This window comes from Ambystoma mexicanum, chromosome 6q (assembly GCF_040938575.1).
Source record: "Ambystoma mexicanum isolate Mex_15411 chromosome 6q, UKY_AmexF1_1, whole genome shotgun sequence".
In the NCBI taxonomy this organism is placed as follows: domain Eukaryota; kingdom Metazoa; phylum Chordata; class Amphibia; order Caudata; family Ambystomatidae; genus Ambystoma; species Ambystoma mexicanum.
The window spans coordinates 1,103,078,403-1,103,090,620 of record NC_090937.1 but is presented as its reverse complement, the minus strand read 5'-3'; the positions used below and the strand labels follow the sequence as shown (position 1 = coordinate 1,103,090,620).

Below are 12,218 nucleotides of genomic sequence, written 5' to 3'. Positions count from 1 at the left end.
GCCCCTTTTTCTTGGTTTCTTTGTTTTGTTATTTCACTACGCAATTGTTAGAACATCTAGCAATGCACCATTTACGCCCATCATTCTGTTTGATATAAAATTCAACAAGAGCTTGCACAGCTGCACTATTTTCAAGTCTGCCATACTCATCTGGGGATATGGAATGTGCATGGGCACTGGCTCCAAACTCTTCACAGGCTGCCTGCGGTACTGATATGATTATGTTTTACACAACACCATAATTTCCTTTCAGTAGGTCTTTTGTTACGCATTAGTCACTGGCAAATTTGCACCCCAGTGCTAACTTTGTGATTTGTGCCTTTATTTTGTTCTTTGTGCGCTCCGGCGCTGTGTGTGTCCTGTGCCTGCCCTCCCCCGTTTGGCTTACAGTGTCCCATTAATAGCATAGCACTAGAACAGCCCTCTGTCCGTAGCAGCCCCAGTGGCTAAGGGCCCAAGGCAAAGGGCGGCTACTACAGGGACGCGCCATACTGTGTCTGCAGGCGTCAGCAGGGAAAGCAGCCACCCACCAACAAAAACCAAGCCTAAACTAACAACTAGCCCTCTTTCCCTCAGTGACACATATAACCAAACAGACCCACTGTGCCCCATCACCTAGTTCATTCTCCACACTGAGGTCAAGGAAAAGTACAAACCGTGCTCCCACCCTAGTCCCCGTGGTGCAGTGGCAAACTACTACCATTCCCTCTAACAGCCAACACTGCCCTGCTGCAACCGCAATCAACGAGGTGGGTGCAAAGGCATAATTCCACCCACTAAACAGCAGTAGCAACCGGCTGCAGTACCCAGACGTGCCAAATGAGGAACAGACTGCCGTCAACCAGCACCAATGGATAAGCTAGGCACTATTTCCACAATCTAACTGGTAGTAATAACCCCTTTAGCATTCACCACACCATACAACCTACCACTGGAAAGAAGTACACCAACCACTCACATCCATCAGAGTCACTAGGAAATCCACTGTGAACACATACTATTTAAAAACCTATTGTATTGTGAAATCTAGGCCTCTCTCCCACTACACAGGATTCTCAAATCTAGGTGCGTTCTCCCATATCTGCCTATTGTACGGTGAAACCTAGGCCTCTCTCCCACTATACAGGATTCTCAAATCTAGGTGTGTTCTCCCATATCGGTCTATTGTATTGTGAAATCTAGGCCTCTCTCCCACTATACAGGATTCTCAAATCTAGGCGTGCTCCCCCTATCTGCCTATTTATAGTGAAACCTAGGTCTTCAACCACTAGACAGGAATACCAAGGTAGGTTTACCTCAGACTTAAACAACAACAAATCACTAACCGGCAAAACACAGTTGAAAACGCTGAGCTATACATCCCACACCCTAAAACAACCAAACCAGGAACCCCCACAACATCTACAACTCAGCCTTACGCAGGCATTCCAGCCAATCTAAAAGAGCAACCTTCAAGAGCTTCTTCACCACCGGATCACAAACCAACCTACAAAGACACAAGCCAACAGAGTACACCCCATCAACACAACACAAGAGGACAAAACTCAACAATTATTCAAACAGCACTAAGTCCTACAGGTGGGCTAAAGCCCCTGTAACCAAAATCCGAGCTATCGCACCACCAAAGACACTGAAGATGACCTGTCAAAGAGCAGGACGCTGCCAAAGAAAAATGGAAAATAGAAAAAACCAACCAGATACGCGCCCGACTCCAGCAGAAGCCACCACAAATACTGAACACGCCAAAAAACACAGCACCCAACAAAACAAATACCACAAGAGACAAATCCTGATATCTAACACCGTATCTCGCAACCACCTCGACAACTCTACAGCGCTAATATGTCCAAGCATGACGAGAAGCGACCAAAACCCCACAGGAAGAGAAGAGATGACCCAAGAAGGAGCAGGAATGAGACCAACGCCCTCCCCTCTTACATCCCAAAGACACAAGGGCACCACGAGCAACCGTAGTAAAACAGAGGACGAAGAAGCAGAATAATTTATCATCAACCTGACAATCAACCTAACAGATTGCTTCTGCAAGGAAGCAGAATGCATGGAGCACCAACCAAATTGTCTCGCAAACAAAGATGAAGCCCAACAGAACAACCACAAGACAAAGCAAGGATTGAAAAACTATCCAAACCGTGTCAAAAAGATACACTGCAACCTCATCAACGCCAGATCATTGTACACAAATGCCACAGAGATCTTCGACCTCCTATGCAAAGGTAGTATCGACATCCTATTCATAACCGAAACATGGCTAGACGACAACTACAAACCACCTTGCATAAATGCATCCCTGACAACTTCAAGTGTTCACAACTAAACAGGAAAAACAAAAAGCAGGAGGACTGGCTATAGCATACAAGAAACACCTCAAAATAAATTAAAATAGATGTACCACTAAACATCAAAAACTGCGAATCCATGATCCTTCACCTAACAGCAAATCCCAAAACAAACCTCAAATTCATCCTGGTATGCAGACCACAAACATATGATGCAAACTTCACCGACTTATTCTCTGAAGCCATCAACAGCCTAGCCATCAAGCAAACACCTGGTAATCCTCTGTGACCTTAACATCTGGTTTGACGAAGAATCCACTAACTCACAGAAATTACTAGCCAAACAACGAAAGACAATGAAACTACATTAGCTAATCGAAGGAGCAACTCACACTGCAGGACATATGCTGGACGCAATCTTCGCCAACAAAAATCTCATTGCCACACCACCACCACGACAGATCATCTGGAGCGACCACCTCGTCATTCCATTCGTGAACAGACTCCCCACGACAATGGCAAAGAAAAACAGACAAACTCTCAACTATAATGAAAAGAAACTGGAGAGCCATCAGAGGTAGCAACCTAGCAGAGCAATTAGAAATCAATAAACCACTGACAGTGACCCTGGACGAAGCAGACATCGAATTAACAGAAATACTACATGAATGGATTGCTGGAACAATCAACAGGATCTCAAAGGAAAAACCTTTCACACCATCATGCAAAAGAGCGACAGGAAAAAGGAAAGGAAAAGCAGGCAGGCTCCCCCATGGATCCATGCCCCCCAGACATACAAAAATTAATCCTCACACCAGGAACGCCCATGAAATATTACAGAAACTGTTTCAACCAATCACTTTTAACAGGGAAAGTCCTGCAATCATTCAACACTGCATATATCAAGCCACTCCTCAAGGACACAGCAGGAAATGTGGAACACCTCTCCAACTACAGACACATTTCCAACATCGCGTACCCGGCTAAACTTCTAGAGACATAAGTCTATAGAATAACACAAGAATTCATAGACAAGCACCAACTGTTGGACCAGGCACAAGGAGGCTTCAGACCGATGAGGGGAATGGAAACAGCATTGCTCTCAATCTGGGACGATCTAATAACTAATGCAGATTAAGAGAAAAGCACAGCTCTTATCCTTCTGGGCCTCTCTGCAGCATTTATCACAGTCAACCTGAAATCCTCATCGGGTGACTAGAAGAAATAGGAATCACTGACACAGCCCCAATATAGATTAAACCCTTCCTAACAAACAGGACCGAAAACCCTCTGGATCAAACCATTCAAATTAACTACAAGAGAATCCAACTGTGGAGTACCACAAGGATCATCCTTCTCCCCATTGCTCTTCATTATATACCTGATGCCACTAATCAAACCCATCAAAAACATGGCCTCAAATGCTACAACTACGCAGGTGACACTCAGATTGTGTACAAAATACAAGATACACAGGAAGAAAACAAAACGATGAACAACTGCCTACAAGAGCTCTGCAGCTGGATGAACAAAAACAGCCTCAAACTCAACCCGGTCAAAACTGAAATAATGATCATAGCTAAAAGCTAGAAAAACAACCACTAAATCCCATTGCCAACGGAACTGGGTATAGCGCCGACTCAATCAACAATAGTAAAAAAACCTGGGAGTGTTGATGGACAACAAACTAACACTGGAACCACAAGTAAACACCATACTCAAGAAGTGTTTTGTCCTGTTGCATGCTGTGAAAAGGATCCTACCATTCCTATCTTTCACCCAAAAAGCACTCGGGGGTGGACTGGGAACCAAAAGAGGCCCTGGAAATAATTTTCAAAGTGGCCCCATATTAGACATTTTCAGGAAATCAAAGCCTTTTACTATGAGAGCATTTGAAAATACCACACAAAATATGCCTGGGGTGCAGAAGCCTACACAGAAATAAATCTCCAGAGTTCCCTATAGGCCAGTCCACCTCTGCTCAGGGTGCAGAGGCCTACACAGAAATCTCCAGAGTTCCCTATAAACCAGGCCACCCCAACCCATACTGCAGCGGCCTACAGGGTAATCTCCAGAGTTCCCTATAGGCCAGTCCGGTGTCCAGTTAAAGGATCGAATACAAAAGGATCGAATGCAAAAGGTGAGTCAATAGGATCGAAAACCGAAGGTTCGAATTTTTTTTTATTAATTATATATATTTTTGGGGGGTTTTGCTTAGGTAAAAAAAGTGGTTTTTACCACAAAAACAGGTGTTTGGGGGACCCCCCCCAAAAAAATAAAATGTAAAAAAGTAAATAAAATGTTTTCGAACCTTTTGTTTTCGGTCCTTTTGATTCAATAACCGGCCAGTCCACGCCCACTATTAACTAACTGTGCCCATGACCTCTCAGCCCTCCCCTTCAAGTACCCCCAGTTTTAAGCCCTGCCCCCACGACACAAGGAGGGGGGCTTCCACCTCAGAGTTGCTGAACAATGTGACAACCATAGAACAATGCGGTGGGGGGGCCGAGCCAGCGTCAGACTCGCCATCTGTCGTTCCTCCACCAGGCCGAGCGCCAAGTTCTTGTCCATGTGGTCCTTTCAAGCAACCGGCCGCCTGACCTCCATCTTCCCCGCTGCCTTCACCCTGTATCACTTATTAACACCTGCAAAGTGAACTCGCCCCTCATTCTGAGCTTTCAACCTCTTGGACATTTTACAAAGCTTTCATCAAAGCTAAGTTCATATTTGCTAGCAGGATTAACCACAGCTGCAGAAACATCTATGGAAATCCCTCTTGCACCCCTCATGTTTGCAGGATAACAAATCTTCCCACTACTGCATTCAGCGCAATGCGCAAACTCCGGGCACATAGACGTCCTATCAGCACAAGCCGTATGCAGTATGGAGTACGGTCTGTGCAATATGCACACTGCGCCAAATGTGCACTATGCGGAAAATGGACACACCGTGCAGTGCATATTCTGCCCATGACTCACAGTGCGCAAAAGGTACACTATGTACCAAGTGCACACTGGAACCGATTTGCAAAGATCTGAACTGGAGCAAATGAGAGAATATGTGTTCCCGTTGCTTTATACCTGAAACAGGTGCACATCTGGAGATGTCTGTAGCATCCCTGCGCTGCTCTTGCGCAAATCTTTGAGACTCGCATTTGCATGTGAGCATCTCAGAGATGCTCCGGCATCTCCAGATTTACTTCAGTGTTAGCTTTTGTGGATCAGGGGTAAGGGAGCAGCTGCAAGTCAGTGATACTCATGGGCAGAATTAAATCACTCTGTGCAAAGTGCATCCAATGCCCAATATGGCCGCTCTGTGAAAGACGCCCACTATGGAAACAGATGCCCTGTATGCACTACACCAGGGAAGTGAGTGCAGCTGTGTTGCACTAAATACACATGGATCCGTTTACCATTCCTGCGCCCATGTTCACCATTCAATACAGAGGATGTGCCCATTCATGTCCCCTGTGCAAGTGCAAAGTTATAAGAGGAGCCTTAGAACCAGATATAGGGAACTTTTTGCACGATTCAAAGTGGCTTTGCACTGCAAAAATACACTTTGCACAGTTCAATGAATCAGGGTTTGTGTCGGCAGTGCAAAGTCAGAGTGCAAAGCCACTTTGAACCGGCAAAACATTCCATGATTCGGGCCCTTAGTTACAAGTCACTTAGACTATTGCAATGGTCCAGCCGCAAAACTTGTCACACATTGCATTATGCCTCCGTCTACCCTCTCCCCTGCCGAGACCACACTTCAGCATAAAACTCACACTATTCACAAACTGTTCACCATACACAAAATGCGGGCTCTGCACATTGGCATGTGCTCTTTGCAGGATATACGCTATACACAAAGCACACACTCTCTTCAAAACTCATACGCTGTTCAAGACTGACAGTCTGCCCTCGAGGTACACTGCACAAACGTGAACACTTCCAAAAACGTACATTGGGCACTCGTGTGTACATTGCGCAAAAAGCACGTCTTCGCAACATGCATATTGCACAAAATGTACACTGGCCACCAAAGGCACACCCTTTGCAAAGTGCATTCGATGAGCAAGCTGCCCACGCTGGAAAAAATGCACGCTCTCTGCAAGACTGACACCGTGCTCAGGGCGTGCACTGTACGAGGGCTGCAAGGGAGGGCATTCTTAGACAGGACCAGTGGAGGATAACAGGCCCCCTTGCCCTAATGGCAGCACCCCCCCCCCAGAGCCTCCCCACCTGGTAGGTAGAAAGAATGCTCTGTGTATATCAGTGCAGGCGCATCACCTTAAAACTGCACAGGTGAACAGCAGAACTGCACATTACTAAATGCATCAGGAACCAAGTGTAAAATAATAGAGCTATAATGTGAAGTTCATAATGACATCACAGCTTTCCGATTATAATATGATCAGCTTCTTTTGACAACATTGTACATTAAAGAGACGTTGTTTCACTGCACTCTAGAGACTATGGGTTCATAGAATGTTGTGCACGGTTCAAAGTGACTTTGCACTGCCGACACAAACCCTGATTCACAGAACTGTGCAAAGTGTTTCTTTGCAGTGAAAAGTCAGTGCAAAGTGATTTTGTACTGCAAAACTGAGTTTGTACTAACTTTGCACTGCAAAAATAGACTTTGCACAGTTCCGTGAATCAGGGTTTGTGTCAGCAGTGCAAAGTCACTTTTCAGCAGCGCAAAGCCACTTTCAACCGTGCAAAAAATTCCATGCCTCAGGCCCAAAAAGTTAGGCCTATCCTTTCACCTCACTCAAGGCCCATCCCTGCTCTGCGCCAAGAACCCATTCCTGCCCAAAACCCATTCCTGTCCTAGGCTCATCTCCTACCAGAGGCCCAACCCTCCACTGTAGCCAACCCCAGCTTTCAACTCCAGTCCTATCCTAGCTGCATGCGTGCCTGAGGCCGATTCCCACAGGTAGGCCCGTCTCAACCTCAAAGCCCATCACCAGCCCAAGGCCCCTCCCGACATCAAGACCCAGTGCTACATTAGGCCCATTCCCACCCTAAAGTCAATCCGTATTCTAAGGCCCATTTCTTCCCTGAGACCAATTCCAGCTGTGGGGGCCCACACCTTCTTCAAGACCCACCCTTACTTAAGCCCATCACGGACACAATGCCCGCCCCTACCCCATTCCTCTGATCAGTTGTGTAAATGTTGCTTCATTTGCCATATTTAGCAGCAGGTATGTAAATGGTAATGGGTCTTGCACTGCGCGCTCTCGCCACTTGCGAGGTCTCTTGGCGCTATATAGATCTGATGCTGCCATCACAGTTAAGCCTCGGCTCTGAAATTGGCTGCACATCCCATAATGAATAACTGATCACAGTTATGAAATGCGCGTCCCAGCTAAGAAAACCTGTATCCACCCACATGGGAACCCCTAATAAGTTGCAAATCCCACATTCCTATGGCTGCCTCTCCCCCTCCAGCCCCCATCTTCTTTTATATCCACAGACCAGGGTCTGACGGGGTCTCAATGCGCCCCACCTCGGGCACGGTCAAACGCTGCGAGGCCACTTTGATGGCGCTGGGCATAGTAGAAATATTGAACAGCAGGACATTTAAAATGTTTCCTTGGCGTCCATTTCACTCCATGTCTATTTCAGCTCATACCATTAAAAGGGTTCCAGGCTTTCGTCTTTGATTGTTTTGCTGTTACAGAGAACAACATATCCCAACATGTGCATGTAAGGGCATTAAGTCACCTCAGGGTTCTACGGCTGCACAGGGCACGGCGGCTTTCCGCTGTGCATGCCACAGACGCCAGGGTCACTAGTTCTAATATCCTGATCATCGGCTGATGGGGCACTTTATTCGGTATATTAAGGGGACATAATAAAGAACGCACATGTTCAGCGTATAATCCACCGAGTCAGGCATGGGAGTTATTTATTCGATCATACGATCTCAAGACTCGAGATACAGTTCCTTCAATGATGGTGATAACGTCGCAACGTGCGGCGTCTTGGTTGCTTATTACCTGACAGTCAATAGATTTATCTTGCGGCTTGCCATGGCCTCATGCAGCCCAGGCCAACTGCCTGCCTGCAGCCTGCTGCCCTGCTGACCTGCCTGCACTGTCTGCTAATGTGTGCACTGTGCGCGCCGCCTGGCACGTAGGCAGCTTTACCCAACATGATCATACCTTGATCATGAATACACACAAAGGATAGAAACCTTTGATACAAGACATTTTGAATAATACTGTAAAACACCAAGTCTAATTTTGTAATTTGTATGCCTAAATGGGAACCTTTTTTTGTTTATACTTTGAATAATTTCTGTTTGAACATGTCAATCATTTATGTGGTCATTTTTGTTTTCATGGTTTATGTTTTCTGAACACCTCATGCGAAAAATCTTCTCTGCATTGCTCAGAACTACAATTTTTCACTTATGTTTTTGTACATTGAAGATTTTAACCAATTTTTCTCTCTTTTTTCATTAAAAAATAAAATGTATGGTCAATACTTTTGCTCCATTTGTTCTCCTTGGTATTTCCTATTTATCTGACTCCTTAGGAGCAGAACATTCATTGGTTTGGAAAACTGAATCTAAAATTGGACCTTAACCTCTTGGTCATTTTGCAGTGAGAGTTACAACCTTTTGTTTATCGTATAACCTGCCCCGAACTCCCACTGAACACGCTGCGGGCTCCCCCTTTTTATGTAAAATACACCGCCTGGGCTGCAGCAGGGCACGTGCGATTTCACTTCCTTCCAACCGATGCCCAGCCCAGGAGACCCTCATGCGCAGGTGCGGGCCCAGCCTGGCTGCTGGGAAGATCAAAGAAAATTTCAGCACCTGCCACGGCTCAGTCTGTGGTGTCGTGTCGGCCAATTCAAGACAAACCACCCAGACGCAGCCGAGGCGAAATCACGCAATGTGTTTATTATGTTAATGTGCATGTGTATCCTTCCGCTCAAAAAGAGGCCCTACAGGCCAGAGGCCTACCGGGGAATGTCCCGGTGTCCCGGTGGGGCAGTCCAGCCCTGAAAACTCATCATAGCACTCATATCCACAGTAGACCTATTTATGTTACATAGGTTTTTGCCTATTTTTAAATGTTTGAGTCAACAAATTCAACTTTGTTTTATGATATTCCTATTTTTTCTGTGATCTCTGTGCTACCAGATGCAAACCTAGCTCCACTGTAGAGTAGGTGTACGTCTTGTGCGTCTATGAAAAGTGTAGCTGTTGACTATACATACTGTTTTTTTGATAGTCCCCACATACCCTCCAGAGTCAGGCCCCCTACACAAAAACAGATGTTTTTTTGCCCCCTTATATGCTCCTATACCTAGGAATGCCAGAACAACTATCAAATAAACTTCAGCACATCCAGAACGCTGCAGCAAGACTCCTGCTCAGACTACCACGAAGAGAACACATTTCCCCAGCGCTGAAAATGCTACACTGGCTGCCAATGAAAGAGAGAATAAAGTTCAAAACGATGTGCATAACGCACAGAGCAGTACACGGCCAGCGAACAAAGTTCCTAAAGAAAGAAATAACCATCTACCACCTGACAAGATTACTCCGATCAAGCAACGACATTCGCCTAGCTCCAAAATCTTGCAACTAAAGAAAACTCAGAGGATCATCTTTCACTCACCTGGCAACATCAACCTGGAATACCCTACCAAAAAACATATGCAACACAAGAGCTCATTTGGAGTTCAGAAAACAACTCAAAACATGGCTCTTTGCTCCAGATTCAGGAAGAATCAACTAGGATGAAAGGACCAATACGAAACCGTGAATACCCCGGTAGGAAACCATAATCCCTAAATTTCCCCTGCATTATAAAAATGGGCGTGGACGCACAACGCCCACCCAGGCTCACACGCCACCACCCCTAAAGGGTACCTGGATAGGTGGAGACAACCAACAAGATGGAGAATGAGAGCCACGACCTGTGACCAAAACTACACCTGCCGCAGAGCAGGGAAAGTAGCGGAAATGATCAGACTACACCACTAGATCCACACAAAGAGAGCTCAGACTACGCAACATGCCTGCCAACTAGACGGTCAAGTCGAGTACCAAACACACAGGATGGCCGTGGAGGTTGGTCGCAGAAATGCGAATACAAAGTGGTAAGTAATCGAAAAATAATTTTCAACCATTATAACCATACCTTAAAGGTTTTTTAACTTATGCATACTCGAAATACAGCAAACCACACCACCACCTCTTTGCACAGCAACCTGCACGCACTTCACCACATTGCAACAACAAACTAACACATAACCCTCCAAAACAGCACATGGTATGCCTGGCACTGATAGAAAAGCGCAGTTAAGCTCAGTGAACGGTACAAACCGAACTCAAGCAGCCAAAGTGACATCACAACTCTCACTTTCCTACTCCCATTACACCCTACTAACCCCTTCCTCTCCCCTCCTCTTGACACCCTCCTTGTCAGATCAGCCAGAGTGCCTAGGTACCACAGCAGTGGTGATGGTGTGTGGTATAAATAACATTAGTGAGCCAAAAAGTTTGATGGGCCTGCTGGTCTCCTGGGAAATGGGTACATAACGAGTTTAAAGAGCATATGTAAATAAAAAATAGTAACAGAAAAGGAAGCACCAGACTAACCTCAGAAATAAGGAGCGGATTTAGTACAACAAAAGAAAATGGTTTCATCTGAAAATGAATCCCCAAAGAGACAGTATGGGAGCATGGTTAAAACAGAGTTTCAATGGTGCAAAGGGCAGCGGGGGGTTGGACAATAAGCAGAATGTACCAGTGCAGGTTCAGGGGCGAACGAGCTGGAGGGGCAAGCGTGACCAGATATTACATTCGATGACACGTCCCCTTCCCCACTTCTGCAGAAGGAGTTAACTCACCTTTTCTGGGCTTCTTGTTTACTGCAGCAAATTTCACAGTAGTACTTATGTTCACTGCAAAGTGTTTCTGTGTTGCTGAAGTCTCTGCAAGGAAAAATATTGTTTTCAAAATGATTATCTAATTTTAAACACAGCTGACAATCTAGAGCAAAACACCATTTTTGAAACTATACATTCTCCCTCCCTACGTCCTCCCTCCCCAAAAGGAAGAGCTCAACCATAACATTTTCCTGCACCCAGAGGGGGTTTGCTTGAAGCAGGGGCCTCCAATGGAAGTGAATTAAATGACAACCTCAGACTGAATATGTTAAACTCTGCGGTGATAATGAAGACATGTATATTAGAGCACATTGTTTGAACACTTCTGCCGCACAGAGCACTTCAAAACAGACATTTGTTCTTCTGTGCCACATGCAATCTTTGGGTATCTCCCTATTGCACACATTTATTTTTGTGCAAACCTTCCTTCATGACATTAGTTTGGTGCTATCTTGCCACTTACATGCTTCGGGCATCCTCCAACCTCACACAAGTTATGTGGTGCACTCTCTTCCTCCGCACATGCGCCTTGCACGTCCTTTGGGCACCATCCTGCACTATACACTAGTTAAGGAATAACCTGTCTGGGCCATTCTTTGAACTGTTTCCCACACCATGCATTCTTTAGGCATCTCCCTGTCGTGAAGTACGCATCTTCACCAATCATTCTTTGAGCCCTCACCTGCCCCATGCATTTTTAAATCAATCCAGATTCACACAATATTTGGGCACCCATAGGAAATCATTATTTGAGCCCATTCCTGCCCCCCCCCCACAGATCCATTGCACGCCCTCCTAGCCCATTAATTCTTCTCTTTTAATACTCCTGTGCATTCTTGGAGCACACTACACTCTTGCCCCCTTCCCCCACAAATCAATGCACACCCTCCCTACCCCGCAAATTCTTTCTTTGAACACTCCTCTGTGCATTCTTGGGGCACACTACACTCTTACCCCCGCCACAGATCCATGCACACGCTCCTACCCCATGGATTCATGTTTTTGAGCACTCTGTGCA

At 45.8% G+C, this 12,218-nt stretch overlaps 1 protein-coding gene across 6 annotated transcripts in view; it reads right to left on the bottom strand.

Annotated features, from left to right (window-relative positions):
* The window catches only part of USP46 (ubiquitin specific peptidase 46), a 427,508-nt gene that overhangs the window by 196,348 nt on the left and 218,942 nt on the right, over positions 1 to 12,218 (bottom strand). For all 6 annotated transcript variants that reach the window (XM_069631665.1, XM_069631664.1, XM_069631663.1 and 3 more), the window contains one exon: positions 11,162 to 11,245. In XM_069631665.1, the coding sequence (XP_069487766.1) occupies positions 11,162 to 11,245 (84 nt within the window). The remainder of the gene's footprint in view (positions 1 to 11,161; positions 11,246 to 12,218) is intronic.